The sequence below is a fragment of the Chiloscyllium plagiosum genome, unplaced genomic scaffold (assembly GCF_037043375.1).
Source record: "Chiloscyllium plagiosum isolate Xiang-an unplaced genomic scaffold, Cpla_swu_hap1 HiC_scaffold_20, whole genome shotgun sequence".
In the NCBI taxonomy this organism is placed as follows: domain Eukaryota; kingdom Metazoa; phylum Chordata; class Chondrichthyes; order Orectolobiformes; family Hemiscylliidae; genus Chiloscyllium; species Chiloscyllium plagiosum.
Window position 1 is genome coordinate 29,121,144 of NW_028270158.1, and position 16,579 is coordinate 29,137,722.

At 39.2% G+C, this 16,579-nt stretch overlaps 1 protein-coding gene across 5 annotated transcripts in view; it reads right to left on the reverse strand.

The window, feature by feature from the left end:
- Positions 1 to 16,579, reverse strand: part of arhgap17a (Rho GTPase activating protein 17a) — a 129,074-nt gene that overhangs the window by 53,496 nt on the left and 58,999 nt on the right. For all 5 annotated transcript variants that reach the window (XM_087997758.1, XM_087997756.1, XM_087997760.1 and 2 more), the window contains exons 3-4: positions 6,028 to 6,132; positions 449 to 525 (exon numbers count right to left, since the gene is read on the reverse strand). In XM_087997758.1, coding sequence (XP_087853884.1) covers positions 449 to 525; positions 6,028 to 6,132 — 182 coding nt within the window. The remainder of the gene's footprint in view (positions 1 to 448; positions 526 to 6,027; positions 6,133 to 16,579) is intronic.

Sequence of the window (16,579 nt, forward strand, 5' to 3'; positions counted from 1 at the left end):
ATGCAGGAGAGAGAAGTGTCTTTAGGAAAAAAAAACTTAAAAGAACAACCTATTAGCCCTTTGTGTGAAAGGACTGAAGTAAAATACTAATTAAATGCCACAGGCTACACCAGAACACTGCATTTATAGCAAAAAAGCACTCAGCAGTATCAAACTCCCCCAGTAGTAACCACCACCAGCTTAAAAACACTGGAATACATATCGGATCAAACAGCATCCTGAACCACAAACAATACCTCATTCTTTTATTGGCAACGTGCAATGCATTCTGCATCGAAGTCCTGAAATGTCAATCTGTCCTTTCTCTTTAGACACTAATTGATCTTGTTTACAACAGGAATGCTAATTTCATATTTCCATCATTTATACGTTTCCTCTTTATTTAAAGTCTCAACAATTTGCTATACCGTATCCAACAAAGCAGCTCCATCATGGTGATGTTACTTACGTAATGAGAGAGTCATCCCCTATTAAGGCAATTCCTTCCTGCATGCTTTGGGAGAGAGCCATCAATGGCAACTTTTTCTGTTAATGATTAAAAAAAATTCAAATCAGGGAGATATAACATTTGGAATCAAATGCTTTGACAGTTTTAATGTTTGTCAAATCAGTGCCAACTTCACACTGTAGTCATTCCACAAGTGATTGCTTTCACAATGATCGGAGTAAAACCATCAAAAGATTTTGATCTGATTACCAAAATACTGGTTTTAATTTAAACAAAATGATGAGTTTAAGAATCTACATACATTTCTCCAATTCCACTTACAAAATTTCAGCAGAATATCTTTTGTCAGTTGAAATGTGTCATTATGCATGAAGCTGAATAGCAGCTATCATGTGCAAGGTATTAGAGATAAAGCCTGTCAAAATATTGTGATGGAATTGCAACCATTTACTCAGCATGGTCAAGAGTTATTCAACAAATTATCAAGGTCACAAGTTCCAGCTTATTCAGTAAGCTACAAATTTATTAGTTATGCAACTGTGTTCAGTTTCACTACCCTGCTATCCTCCTTAACCTGTCACTCTAAATAAAACCCTTCTATTCATTGTCATGGCCATTCCCTTGACTTTGCTGCTCAGTTCGAGGCTTAAGAACATCTCCTTCCTCCTGGAGAAGGACATGTAGTGGGAGAAAGGTGATTCAGTTGTCACAGACCATGTACAAACTAATGTCATGGGTTGAATGAGGAATGTTCTGGTAAGCAAATTTGAGGTGTCCGGGTGCAAATTAAAATGCAAAACACCAAAGGTAACCACCTCTGGCTTGCAACCTGCACCATGTACTTACTAGCATTGGGTCAAGCAGTTGAGAGAGTTAAACGTGTGTTATCAAAGAGTAGTGTGAACCAAAAGAGGTTTCACTTCATGGGGCACTGACATCAGTACTCAGGGAAAAGTGAGCTATTCTCTCAGGATGGACTGTGTGTTTGAAATATACCAAGACCAGTGTCCTAATCAATCACAGAACTAGGGATATTGACATTGCTTAACTAAGAAATGGAAGGGTAAGGGATAGTGAGAAATTCAAAAAGAAAAGGTTGAACATTAAGAACAGTATAACAATGTAGGTAAAGCCAAAGTTTAATAAAAAACTCCACATTATTAAATCAGGTCATTATACGAAAGAGGGGTGCAAAAAATAAAAAATCATTTGAATAGACAAGGTATCAGCAAAAAGATAGATGAAGTAGTGGCAAAAACAAAGGTAAATGATTTAGATCTAAGAAGCATTAGAGAGACATGGTTAAAAGTTGAAAAGCAAATGTTCTAAACTACGTAACACTTCAGAGAGACAGGCACAATAGGGTTGCTTGAGAATGTAAAGAATGACATAAAGGCATTAATGAGAAACGGTCTAGCCTCAAATATTATGAATTCTATTTAGGATGAGTGGAAACTAGGAATCACAGTCTTCAAGTTGAAAAACCTGCTAAGAATGATTTATATGGCCCCCAACAGTAAGTATAACATTGACAATAACATTAAACAAGAAATTATTGAAGTTTGTAACAAAAGTAATGTGTTAATTGTGGGTAATTTGAATCTTAATATAGACTGGGATAATTAAAATGGCAAGAGTGCTCCCAAAGATGTGTTTGTGTAGTGTTTTTGCAACATAGAGAAACATGTCATGAAACTATCTTTGATCCAATATTGTATAACAAAGCAGGGGTAAAGAATCCTGCAGGAAACAGTGATCATCATACTGTTGAATTCCATGTTAAATTTGAAAGTGAAATACTCCAAAATCAAACAACAATCTTAAATTTAAGCACAGCCAATTACATTGATGAGTGGAAATAGGACAATGGCTAATTGAGTTAATAAATGAAAAATATGGTTATAACCAAACGGGGAATACTTAATCTAACAACTTACAATAAATGTACATAAAATTGAAGACCAAAAATTCACAACTAAGACTCATCTATGACTCACTCACAAGTTAATGATGTAATTAGGTTAAATGATTAGATTAGATTAGATTGCTTACAGTGTGGAAACAGGCCCTTCGGTCCAACAAGTCCACACCGACCCGCCAAAGCGCACCCACCCAGACCCATTCCCCTATGTTTACCCCTGCACCTAACACTACGGGCAATTTAGCATGGCCAATTCACCTAACCTGCACATTTTTGGATTGTGGGAGGAAACCAAAGCACCCGGAGGAAACCCACGCAGACACGGGGAGAATGTGCAAACTCCACACAGTCAGTCGCCTGAGGTGGGAATTGAACCCGGGTCTCTGGCGCTGTGAGGCAGCAGTGCTAACCACTGTGCCACTTTGCCGCCCAGAGCACAGTTTATAATATTGCAAAAAAAAAGCACCAACTCTAAAGATTGGGAGGGCATTAGAAAACAGCTACCAAAATGTTGATCAGAATGGAAAAAGTAGAATGAGAGTAAACTAGCCAAAAAGACAAAATACAATTTGAAACCATTTTAGGTGTACAGAAAGGAAGAGAATAGCTGAAGTTAGCTCCTTAGAAGTAGAGATAGGAGAACTTATTGTAGGACTGAGGAAGCAGCAGCAGCACTGAATGGATATTTTTATGTTCGTCACAGCAGAAGACAAGTTTCATTCCAGAATTAGACAGTAACCTAAAAAAGTGAGGAAATTAACATCAGCGGCATTGGAGAAACTAAGGGATCAACTTTGACATAACCTTATGGCCTATACCTGGGGGTATAAAAGAGATCGCTGCAGTGATAATGGACTCATTAGCAATGACTTTACAAAATTCCTTAGATTTAGACACTGTCCCATCAGAGTGGAAATTTGTTAATATTTTGAAATATTAACAAAAAATTAAAAACACTAAAACAGGAGGATGAGAGAAAACAGGATGTTGCAAATGTTTTAGCTTAACATCAGTCGTTGGGAAATGCCAAAATTTGTCAAGGAAGTTGTAATAATATTTAGAAAGGCATTGAATCATTGGGGTCAAAAAGCACAGACCAGGTAGAATCCGAGGAACAAAAGAGTCAACCTTGTGGACATAAGCCGTTCACCAGGAATGTGATCACTGAATCACTGAATCAAGTCTATTGGTTTTACTGAAGGAAAATTCTGTTTGACAAATCTATTTGAGGATGCAGCTTGCAACATTTGTGGCAATTTCAAGTTGTCAGGCAACTGAATTATGAAGTGTCGCAAGGGTTAGTGCTCGGGCCTCAGCTACATAAATGAATCCAAATTAACAGCTTAGGTGAAGTGACGGAGAAACATATCTAATTTTCTGAAGATACAAAGCTAATGGAAAGGTACGGTGTGGTGAGGACACAAAGAAACAGCACAGAAATATCGACAAACTATAAATGAGTAGGCAATCAGATGAAATATAATGTAATTAAGTTAGTAACCATTCACATTGGTCATAACAGTAGAAAAAGTAGAATCATTTTTACAAGTGTGAAACTTGTAATTGTTGATATTAAAAACTTCTGTGTGTTAGTGCAAGGTATGCAGAAAGTTAGCTTGAAGATGTGGCAGTAAATAAGAAAGCAAATGGCATGTTTGCCTTTATTGCAAGGGATTGGAGTACAGGAATACAGAATTCTTGTGACTGTAGAGGGTTTTGCTGAGACCATATCTGGAGTAATGGGAGTAGTTTTGGGTCTCCTCATTTACGATACACTCGCACTGGAAGCAGTCCAGCAAAGCATCGCTAAATTAATCCCTTGGATGAGAGGCTGAACAAATGGAGTCCTAAGGTCTGGAGTTAAGAAAGAATGACAGACTTCATTGAAACGTAGAAGATCTTTTTGGGCTTGATAGGGTAGATATGGAGAGATAGGTTCCATCATCAGTGCAAATAAAGTGTGTTGGTATAGTCTCAGGATAAAGGTTGATCACTTTAGTACTGTAACAAGGAGAAATTTCTTCATTAAAAGGGCTTGTGAATCTTTGGAATTCTCTGCTTAAAAATGGAGTTACCATTATTGAATACATTTAAGGTTATGATCCACAGATATTTGGCCTCAGAGTTGAGCAGGCATGCAAGTGGCATTGAAATCCAAGTTCAGACATGATCATATGAATAATGAAGTAGGCTAGACAGTTTATTGTTATTGTTATTTCTATTGTTTCTGTACCTCACTTGGTCTACCTACTCCAATCATCTGAGCCACTTTCAATAGCATTTCGGATGACCACTCTAACCTTCACACAGCCTTATAACCTCAACTCCTTTCCAATCCCTGAAATAATCCCAGGTCATTTTCAAATGGCATTTAAACTCCTAACTAGGGCTAGCATTCGGATTGCAATCACTATGTAACTCTTGACTCTTCCTGAGTTCCACCTCTCATACATCAACCCATCCCACCCTGGTACCTATCTTACCCCAGTTATGTTCATGGGGCACCGGCGAGTGTATTGAAGATGTATACCAATGGGTGTCAGAAATTATGGGTGTATGTATTGGTAAAGGATGAAGTACCTGGGTCTTTCTTCTCTAAAGAGAAATAAAAAGAGGCTGACCTAACAGATGGTTTAATAATTATGAATTGATTTGTCTCACACGGCAATTAATGACATTGATAGAACTAGAAATGATGTTGTGAACAGAGAGTTTGAGGTGCCTTTGTCATACATCTGGAGTTCCAAAAGTCAATAAGGGGCCTACACAAAATGTTAATAGACAACAGTCATGAGTTGGTAATACTTCATGGACATAGTTTTTGATTGGGAAAGGCAATACCATGAAAAATGCACAAGAGAACTATTGATCCCCATATTTTTAATTCAAAAAGGCACAAATTCCATTTTCTTGCTGAGGACAGGTAACTGCATATACGCACATAGCTTTCAGCAAGTTTCCACGAACCACATTGTGAGCTAAACTATTAATCTTCCATCGCTTCCAGTGTGATTAGCAAACTTTTAATTATTCACCAAATGCTGTTCAATTGTGGAATCATATTTAATATTAGACATTATGTTGAGTTTTACAAGTATAGTCTGAATACAGTTAGTAAGCTGCCAATTGTGAGCAGCCAAAGTAATGTAACTTTGATTTTTGTTAGGACGTATGGCTTACATACCTGGCATCACACTGCCACAGAAATTATTTTTGATTTAATGGCAGTATCACAGATTAATTGAGTCACACAGTATGGAAGGAGGCAACTTGGGTTATCATGTCCTTGAGCACCTATCCAATCTACTCCCACAAAGGGAGTCTGTCTATCTATCCTTGTAGTAGAAAATATCATTCATGATGCTATTGCCATCTGCCATCCAATTCCAAATGAGATGAGTTCCTCCAGTTCAACATCAGGATGACTAAATACATTATCTATTACCTCCACTGATTCAGGTGGAAAAAGAATAACTACACCTCATAAATATGTCCTGGAATCTTGTTTACTAAGAGTCAAACTATGTTTAAAAGAGAGAATTGAAATGAGTTCATGCATGTGAACAATTGCCAAATTTTCCTCAATATAATTGGGGCAAAACACTATTGGTTACATCTCCTTTGAAAACTCTTATAAATCAGCATAAATGTTACTTACTTGTCTTTTCTCCACTTCTACGCCTTGCTGAACCTGCAAGCATGCAGCAAGTCTCTTGTGGGCATTGTGTGAAATTATTCTTATTGCATCCATACGTTTCTCGATCTTGACCAGAAATCAAAAAAACATATTTTAGTCAAAATTCGCTTCCTTTCTGTACTTCTTAATTACAATGTTTTCAGTGGCCATTCAGCCCCATCATGTCACTCCTAATCCCCTAAGAGCAGTAAAGCAGTCCATGTCTAACTGCACCAAGGCCTGGACAAAATCCAGGTTTTTCCTCATAAAAAGGCTTTCTAATTTTTGTTTTTGATGATGTGCTGAAGTGGGAAAAGGACTATTTTACAAACCAAAGATTCTGAAAAGGATTACTATATATTTTAAAAGCAAGTAATCTGATATTCATTCTAAATGCTGTTTGTTCAAGCAGTGGGGGAGGTTACTACAGATGAGCTGGAGATGGGAATTGTATGAAGGGAGATTTGGTCACTACCTAGTAATCAGCAAGAGAGTGGTGTTTGGAATAGTGTCCAGATGTTGACAGCAAAATCCTTCAGCTTGCTCTAAAATCTGTGATTATCTCCCTAGATTGGGAGTGTGAATTGTGACAATGCTGCTCCTTTAACAATGTTATGTTGTTCTTGTTTTTTTCAAGAGGGGATGTAAAAGGCAGAAGTTTCGATTTGTCTGAAATTAGGGACTTTGCTAATGGCCTAAGGCAACATCAGGAAAAAGGATGTTATGATTTCTTTAATAAAAACACTTATACAACAAAAGGGGAGTGGCCAGTTCTCCCAGTTCAAAGTTTTTTTTGTTTTGGGTTTTAGCAAGCAGTCTGTTCGAAGTTACTGGTTAGAGAGAGCTGCTGGACAAGAAGTTTCCCCACTTCAACAGATGCTTTCTGGTTGACTCACTCTCTCACACTCACATCTCTGCTATAAGAACCTGGATTTGAACTTACCTTTTTTGCCAAGGGGTGTGTTTATGGGATTGCTGCAAGAAATTGGAAGTTGCGGGGATATTGTGTTGGTTGGATTTCAAATAGTTGTTATTCTAAATCTGTTTTTTTTTTTGCTTGTGTTTCATTCAGTAGTGTGTAAATAAATTGCTTTACTTGAAGCCAAGTGGTTTGACCAGCAGCATCACTTCTGGGATATACACTTTACATATGCCTGAAACAACTAGAAAAGTTAGGACCTGGGCTACCTTCTTAAAATGTTTTGAGGGGGTCTGGCCTAGTCCATAACAAAACATTTGGTTTGGAATCATCAGATTTCTGGAAAGAATGTGCTGTCCTTCTGAGGTTAACAACACCTGAAGCCTGAAGAATGCCAATTCATTTCCCTTCACCAGTTGTTAAAAGCCACAGCTTGCAACAAACAAGGTAGAGACATTATGGTTACAAACCAGTTGCTGTGTGCTTCCAAGCAAGTGAAAGTGCCTGGAGAAGGAGCAGGATTGCTATCTGCACATTTTTAAATTGTTCCCTGTACAGCCAAGTCCACGTCATTAATACAGACCAAGAGAATTAGTGGTCCTAGTACTGACTCCTGAAAAGCGACAAAGTATGAATTCCAGTTTGTGGAGCAATTGTTAATTGTGACAATTGCATTCAGCCAACTCTATATGACTCTGTCACTATCTGTTTTATTCTATAGGCTTCAACAGTGCTGGCTAGTTGATTGTGAACTTCTTGGAACTATATGCACACATCAATGGCATTACCCTCTTTTAAAACAACTTAAATTCAAGGGGCATACAATAGAGAGCTTCTATCTGATTGAGATGCAGACCAAGTGAGTAGTGATGAGGTTCATTTGGGAATTTATTGCACAAAGGAAAGAGGCACTTTAAATAAGGTTGACTGCAACTGTGTAAAGTATTAGTTGGATTTACCAGAACAAATAAGGTTTGTCTATGGTTGTAAGGGTTCTTAAGTGAAGACCACGTAAAGCAAATGTAATAAGTTAGCCACAGTAAAATAAAACTAACACAAGGGAAGTGAAGGCAAGGCATGGCATCCTCGCATGGAACACGTCCCATCATAAACAGGAAGTCGTGTCACTATGGTGGCCTCTACAACCACATGGCAGGAAGTTTCACCAACTACAAAAATCCAACTTCTGAGTTTTGGAGATGGAGCAGCACTAGAGTCACCTGTGCATTAGCAAAGCTGAGGCCAATGTGGATAGCATGTTCAAGTAGGTGCTCACAACACAGGATAGGGAATAAATGATAATACAGGATGATCATAAATAGGGAATAAATGGGAATACAGGAGTGCAGAGGTCAGGCTCGCTCATCAGCTTGGCATTTTGGATACTGGTGAAGGTGTTGGTTCCTCAGAACAGTGTAGTTAGAATGATGTTTGAGACACATTGAGCAGCTCAGCTGACAGGCGGGGATGAAGAAGATTGCAAGAGAAGTGATAGGGCATTCGTAGTTAGGGGAACGGACAGGTGTTTCTGCAGCCATAAAGGTGACTCTAAAATGAAATATTGTGTCATTAGTGCTAGAGTCAAGGATGTCATGAAGGACATTGTTCACCCTCTCCCAGGACAGAGGATAAAATTTTTCCCAACATTGATATTATGCTGACAAGCCTGTCATAGCTGGGTTATCCTCACATTGCTGTTTAAACATGTGCATTTTCGAAGTGCTCTGGCACCACACCCATGTTGAAAGAGACTGGAAGATCACAACTATTCATTCTGCAGCATCTTGAAATGCTATTTGATCCTGACAATAAGCATAACCTGCCATTTTAAAACCTTCTCTTTGTCAAGTTTTAGTTCATTCAGTACCTCAACTACTTCCTCTTTCACTATGACTTGAGCAGTACCTGCTTCCTTGGTCAAGAGAAATGCAAAGCACTCACTGGAGCCATGTTCTCTGCTCGCACATATAGATCCCATTTTTGTGGACTGTATAATGCAGAAATCACTTGACATTGATTTTCATTGGAAGAGACAATAAGCCCCAAACAAAGATATATTGAAAAGAATGGTACAATATTTCCCAATACCAAAATACTATAGTGATTACAGAATTAAGTACAAAATTAAAATACATTATATGGAAAATGTAGTTGAAACTGCCATTTGCTTTAACTGGCCATCACTTGCAAATAATATATCAAGTACCCTGACCATCCAAAAAGAAAATGTCAATAACATCTATTTAAATATTAAAGAGTTAATTTACTCTACAGACCCTCAAGAAACTGAATACCCGGGAGTAAGGTGGTGTGTCTTTGTGTTACAGGTGGAATATGAGGCTTTACATGGCCATTCCCTTGCCATTCAGGGATAATTTACATTTTCATCCAGAAATCAGTAAGAACAATACAGTTGGAACTTAACTACTCCCTATAATTACAAAAAAAATTCATTTGCAACACATTTGACCATTATGGGATGAGTTACATTACAATGTTTCTGAAGGTGGGGTAGTCAATGCATTGTATCTTGAGTGACATGTGACTATGAGGAGATGGCTGAGGGTTGTCTTGTAGGCAGTACTGACTGTGATGTTGAGTTTTGTATAAGGAAAGACTGTTTCCTTTGTTCAGTGAGAGCTTTTGTCACGACCCAGTAAGCTCTGTGAGGTTTTCTGTTAAAGATTCCTCCAGAGATCTTGTACTGTACTATGTTTACTAAAGGTTGCTTGTTCACAGAAGTTGGTGTGTTGCAGGTGCATCAAGTGTGTTAGACTTTCAAGTGTAACTGTCTTAAGGTGCATAAATACAATTTAGCAGTGTTTCTTTAAGACTATGCTGTGTGAAAGAGTTGCAAACACAGTGATAGAAAAGAGGCCTCTTGATTGTCACTAGATCCACAAACGTTTAGTCACTTCACCACTAACACTCACCAGCAGCAGTGTACACTATAAAATGCACTGCAGAAATTTACCAAGGCTCATTAGACCATACCTTCCAAACCTGTGATCACAGCCATCTAGAAAGACAAAGGCAGCAGATATATGGGAACACCACCACCTGAATGTTCCACAGTAAGCTACTCACCATCCAGAGACTCCTTTAGCAGTGTTGGGTCAAAGACCTGGAACTCCCTTCCTAACAGCACTGTGGTCACACATACATTAAACAGACTCAGCAGTTCAAGAAGGCAGCTCAATACCACTTTCGGTAGGGCAACTAGGGATGGGCAATAAATTCTGGCCCAGCTAGCTCATGATGTATAAACATCACCAACGAGGTTCCTGGCCACATTTGCTCCATTTGCATGCTATACTGGCTTTTCCTGCCACAGAATTTATTAAATTCCTCTCAATCCAAAATCTGACTAATCCTCTTCTCCTCACGGTACCTCTGATCTCCGGAACTGCATCCCATTTCTTCATGTTTCCCACTCATGAGCTCTCCCATCAGTGACCGCACAACATTTTAGCATTTTTTTTTTTTTAAGAATTAGAATATCCTTTATAGACATGTGTTTGAAGTCAGACTGATTTTTAAGGAAGAGCTTTTAAAAAAAAAGGAATGCCATTGAACATTTGAACAAGCTAAGGTGTTTTAAAGTTACCAAATTTGGAATATTTGAATAGTATCTTGGAAAATGCTTTTCTTAAGAGACCTTTTATAAAACAAAAATAATTGATTCAAAGTAACTTTTACGTTAATGGGAAGACTGAAATGCTTGGTGTATTAAAAGAGGCAAATTAGAAAACAGGATTTAAACCATATATCGCAGTCTATTGTTCCAAGTGATTCACATACCGATAGTTGACAAGTAGGAAGCTGGTGAAATGCTGTCCCAGATTCTATTCCCAGCCCATGGTGAGTTGGGTAGTCTCTGGCAAGGCAATTAATGCAGTAAATAGGGTTGGTCTCATTTCCACTAAGTAGCTTGGGAAGTGACTAAGAAGTATTCCCTCAAGGTTTCTGAACTGTTGACAGGTTGCCAGAGACACAAAAGGTTTATAAGAAGAATTGGCTATTCAGTAACAGGAAGACCCATAGCAAACAGTCACAAGCCCAAGCAGGGTTCAAGGCAGTGGATCCCCCCCCCTACCTTGTCAAACACTGGTACTGGTGGACAATAAGAGTTGGCCTTAGAAGAAATACTCTCAAATCAAAGAACAAATACAGGTTTATAACAGAATATTACAGTCAAGAAACTGGGCACTCTACCCAAGATGTTAGCTGAAGTGCATTTCTTCATCCAATCCAGTATATATGTTTGCTCATATCTTGTTCTTGTACAAGCAACTACTTCTCTCTATTTTCAGAGGTTATGGACTTCACTTTAACAATAGGAATAGTCACTAAGTTGAAATACAGTTGTTACTCGTGCCTTTTGAAATGTACCAAAGCAAGTGTTAACAATTTTAGGACAGGATAGGAAAGGTCAATACATTTCCTTCAGATTATATTGTGCATTGATTAACCATCAAGGATGTTTGGAACACTATGACAATATAGCTGACTTTCAATTATTATTTTTAAAATTAAATTTTGTGAATATCCTGAAAACAACTCATAATTCTGTGCAGTTTCCTATTTATACATTTTAAAAAATTGAACTTCCATATAAGTCAGCACTTTGAAACAGGATTCTGAAAACAAGAAGCAAAAGATTCTATATTTTTATATTTCTGTATTTTTAGAACACAGTGATTATTCAGTAAAATCCAACTGAGACCTTTTTGGGGCAGCTACTTTCTGTCCCACGCACTTTAATGTAACAGATTGGGACTAGCATCAATTGTGTGTTTGCATGTAGGAGTGTGGTCACACATCTCTAATTGCATAGTATTAATGGAATTATTTCCAAGCAGGGGCTCAAGAACAAACTGTTAAGAACTCAAATAAAGTTTTCTGTACAATGCACAGACTTTTCACTGTAATCTGTGAACTGAGTCAAGTGGAATTTGTATAAAGAGAGAGAGAGAGCGAGCGAGTGCGAGAGCGAGCGCGAGAGAGAGAGACTCTGAGGGAGTCCTTGAAATTAAGGTCGCATCAGAGTGCAACATCAAAGAGCCTGAGGAAAAACTTGAGTCAATGGAAGTTAAATGGAGAGCTCTCCACTGGTTGGAGTCATGCCTACCACAAAAGAAAATTGTTGCACTGGCTGGATGTCAGTCATCTCATCTCCAGGACATCTCTGCAGCCATTCCTCAGGGTACTGTCCTCGGTCCAACCATCTTCAACTGCTTCAATGACGTTCCCTGTATCATAAAGTCTGAAGGATGTTCACTAATGATTGCCCAATCTTTGCCACCATTCAAAACATCCCTGATGCTTTCTTGACCAGATGGGCCAATGGGCTGAGAAGTGGCAGATGGAGTTTAATTCAGATAAATGCGAGGTGCTGCACTTTGGGAAAGCAAATCTTAGCAGTACATATACACTTAATGGTAAGGTCCTAGGGAGTGTTGCTGAACAAAGAGACCATGGAGTGCAGGTTCATAGCTCCTTGAAAGTGGAGTCACAGGTAGATAGGATAGTGAAGACGACGTTTGGTATGCTTTCCTTTATTGGTAAGAGTATTGAGTACAGGAGTCGGGAGGTCATGTTGCGGCTGTACAGGACATTGGTTAGGCCACTGTTGGAATATTGTGCAATTCTGGTCTCTTTCCTATCGGAAAGATGTTGTGAAACTTGAAAGAGGTGAGAAAAGATTTACAAGGATGTTGCCAGGGTTGGAGGATTTGTGCTATAGGAAGAGGCTGAACAGGCTGGGGCTGTTTTCCCTGGAGTGTCGGAGGCTGAGGGGTGACCTTATAGAGGTTTACAAAATTATGAGGGGCATGGATAGGATAAACAGACAAAGTCTTTTCCCTGTGGTCGGGGAGTCCAGAACTAGATGGCATACGTTTAGGGTGAGAGGGGAAAGATATAAAAGAGACCTAAGGGGCAACTTATTCACACAGAGGGTTGTACGTGTATGAAATGAGCTGCCAGAGGAAGTGGTGGAGGCTGGTACAATTGCAACATTTAAGAGGCATTTGGATGGGTATATGAATAAGGAGGGTTTGGAGGGATATGGGCTGGATGCTGGCAGGTGGGACAAGATTGGGTTGGGATACGTGGTCAGCATGGATGGGTTGGACCGAAGGGTCTGTTTCCATGCTGTACATCTCTTTGACTCTATGACTCTACTCCATGTCCAAATACAGCCAAACGAGATTTGGGCTGATGAGCAACAAGTAAAATTTGCACCACACAAGTGCCTGGTAATGACCATCTCCCAAAAAAAAGTGAATCTAACGATCACCCCTTGACATTCAATGGCATTACCATTACTGAAACTCCACCATCAATATCACAGGATTACTACTGACCAATGTACTTAGAATAAACACATAAATGTTGTGACTACAAGAACAAGTCAGAGGCTAGGAATCCTGCATCTAGTAACTCACCTCCTGTCACCCCAAAGTCTATCCACTATTTGCAAGGCATAAATCAAGGGTGGGATAGAAGTTGCCTGGATGAATGCAGCACCAACAATCAAAAAGCTTGTCCAGAACAAAGCAGCCCACTTGATTGACATGGTCTGGGCACCAGATACATGGGAACATAACCGCCTACAAAGGTTCTCTCACCATTATGACATGGAAATAGATCACCATTCCTCCAGAGCTGCTGGGTCAAAATTCTGGAATCCAATCCTAACAACATTGCATACATTTATCTACAAAGGACTACAACCATTCAAAAAGGCAGCTCACCACCACTTTCTTAAAGGCAACAAGGAATAGACAATAAATGCTGTCCCAGCCAAATGTATTTTAATGTTCTCGGTGGGAAGTGAGTAAGGGGTGAAAGGTGATTGTCTGCAGCACTTTGCAATAGGGATAGCGATGGGACAGTGGCGAAAGCAATAAAGCCTGCCCACAGAGCAGAGGGTCTGCATACCAGGGAGGATTTCTGAAACTGGCATGAGTGGCTGAAAGGTAGACAAAGGGACTGCAAAGGGGCTGAAAACAGTTTTAATTCTTTCAGCAAAGGAATATTCACTGAAGCAAAAAAGTGAAGTAATGAATCCCTTGCAAATTAATGCGAAGTGTCTAGAATAAAGCTGATGTTTTGGAGCTATATATTTGTAAAGATTTTGCCAGTGCAATTATAATCAATACACTGTCAGTTGAGTAAGTTAATACTGAACAGTTTTAGTTCATAAAAACCGTATTTGTTTTATTACATCTCAAAGCATCTTACATATTCATAAATTAAGCTGTGTTAGATTTAACTGTAATCTCACCAATCCATAGGAACTGTGTCATGCTGATATTTCTATAGGCAAAAAACTATGTCAGCTACTTCTTTTTTATAAAAAAACGAAAACGTGTTTGATACTGACTCATGCCTGTCTCCTTGTTCAATCTTAAGTACTGTGGTGTTTTATACTTTCCTCGAGTTTTGCAGCTTTACGTTTAATGGAGTGATGATGATTATTGAGGATATCAGTGAATTCTTCTAATTCTGCTTACATGAGTGCCCAAATCCAGCATTCGGCAATATAAAATACAGCAAATATTTGTATTAATTGATTCCACCACCTAATTAAGGAGTTCGTGAGAAAGAAGCTGCTGATAATCAAAACACAGTCATTGAGAAATTCCAAGAGGTGCTTTCTGGGAAAAAAAAGCCATTTTGAGCCCTGTAAAAGATCATCTGCAAAATATATTTTCCACAGGACAACCCCTTGATAAACTTGGGTTACAGAGAAGCTTGTTGCATGTCCCTATTTTGGGAATTATGCTGAGAAAGAAGAGCAGTTTTACAGCTTCTAACTTAATGCAATCATGCTTGTTAAAAAAGGCTTGGGATGCTCTAAAACAACAAAACTTATCAATGTTATGTTGAACTTTACATCAATCCTCCAGTCAATAAGTCATGCCAAAATTTCCAAAGGAGCAAAAGAATATACCTCACAATATAAACGTCAGCTCAAAACTTGAAACAAAGCCCACGAAAGGCACAATGTACCCTGTGCTCCTTCCCCAACCTCTCCTTCATGTATGAACATTCATGTTTTATAACATGAAACCATCATTTATACACACCAAGCATATGCACTAAAAGAGAACAGAATTGCAGAAAATTGTTTTACTGCAAATAATTCTGGTGCTATTAAGATGCAGTCAGAGATACAGATAATGTAGTACAGGGTACAGCAAGAAGAAATAGCATGAAATTTCAGAAAGTTAACAGATCTTTCAAAAATTTAGAAAGGTTAAGAAGGATGGAGCTGCTTCATCAATGACTTCCCTCTATCATTAGATTATAATGGAATGGCATGGTGGCTCAGTGGTTAACACTGCTGCCACACAGGGAACCAGGTCTGATTCCAGTCTTAGGTGACTGTATGTGGTTTCTTCCGGGTGCTCCAGTTTCCTTCCATAATCCAAAGATTTGCAGGTTAGGTGGATGGCCATGTTAAAGTTTGCCTCAGTGTCCAGGATTGTGCCATGGGGTAAAACCTCATGCAGGGTCACCGGGATGGGATGCTCTTTGGAAAGGTGATACAGACTTGGTAGGCCTAAATGGCTTATATGATTCTATGATAAGTGGGGATATTCGCTGATGACTGTACGATGTTAAGCACCATCCATGACTTCTCAGGTATGTAAGGAGCTGAAAATGTGTTGCTGGAACAGCGCAGCAGGTCAGGCAGCATCCAGGGAACAGGAGAATCGACGTTTCGGGCATAAGCCCTTCTTTGGGCTTATGCCCAAAACGTCGATTCTCCTGTTCCCTGGATGCTGCCTGACCTGCTGCGCTGTTCCAGCAACACATTTTCAGCTCTGATCTCCAGCATCTGCTGACCTCACTTTCTCCTCCAGGTATGTAAGGAGCCAATATTCAAGCTTCAGCTAATAAGTGGCAAGTAACATTTGTATGACACAAATGCCACGGAATGACATCACCAAGAAGTTACATATCTTCCCCCAACATTCAAAGGCATTGCCATTGTTGAATTTCCCACTATCATCATCTGGGGTTACCATTGACAGGGACTTGACGAACCACAAAAATACTGCATTTCCAAGAGCAGGTCTGAGGTTGGAAACTATGGAGTGTGTAACTGAGGTTATGACTCCCCAAAGCCTGTCTATCCTTGACAAGGTAGAAGCCTGTGATGCAATATTCTCCATTTGCTGACATAACTGCAACTCCAAAAACCCTCATGAACCTTGATATCATTGAGGACAAAGCAGCCACTTGATTGACACCCCACCTCCATTTTAAAACATTCATTCCAACGACTAATGGTGCACAGTAGCAGCATGTCCCATCTATAAAATATGTTGCAACAATTTATGAAAACTCCATTGATTCACTTTCCAAATCCAATACCACTACCATCCTGAAGGACCAAGGGAGCAGATGCATGGAAACATGACTGTCTGTGAAGTCCATTCCAAGTCGAACAGCATGGACTTGGAATTACACCATTTTCTTTTCTTTTTGAGCGCTAAGTCAAAATCCTGGGACTCCCTTCCTAGCAGCACTGTGGTTGCAGCTACACTACATGTACTGACTCAGGGTAGTGGCTCACCATCACTTTCTCAAGAGTAATTA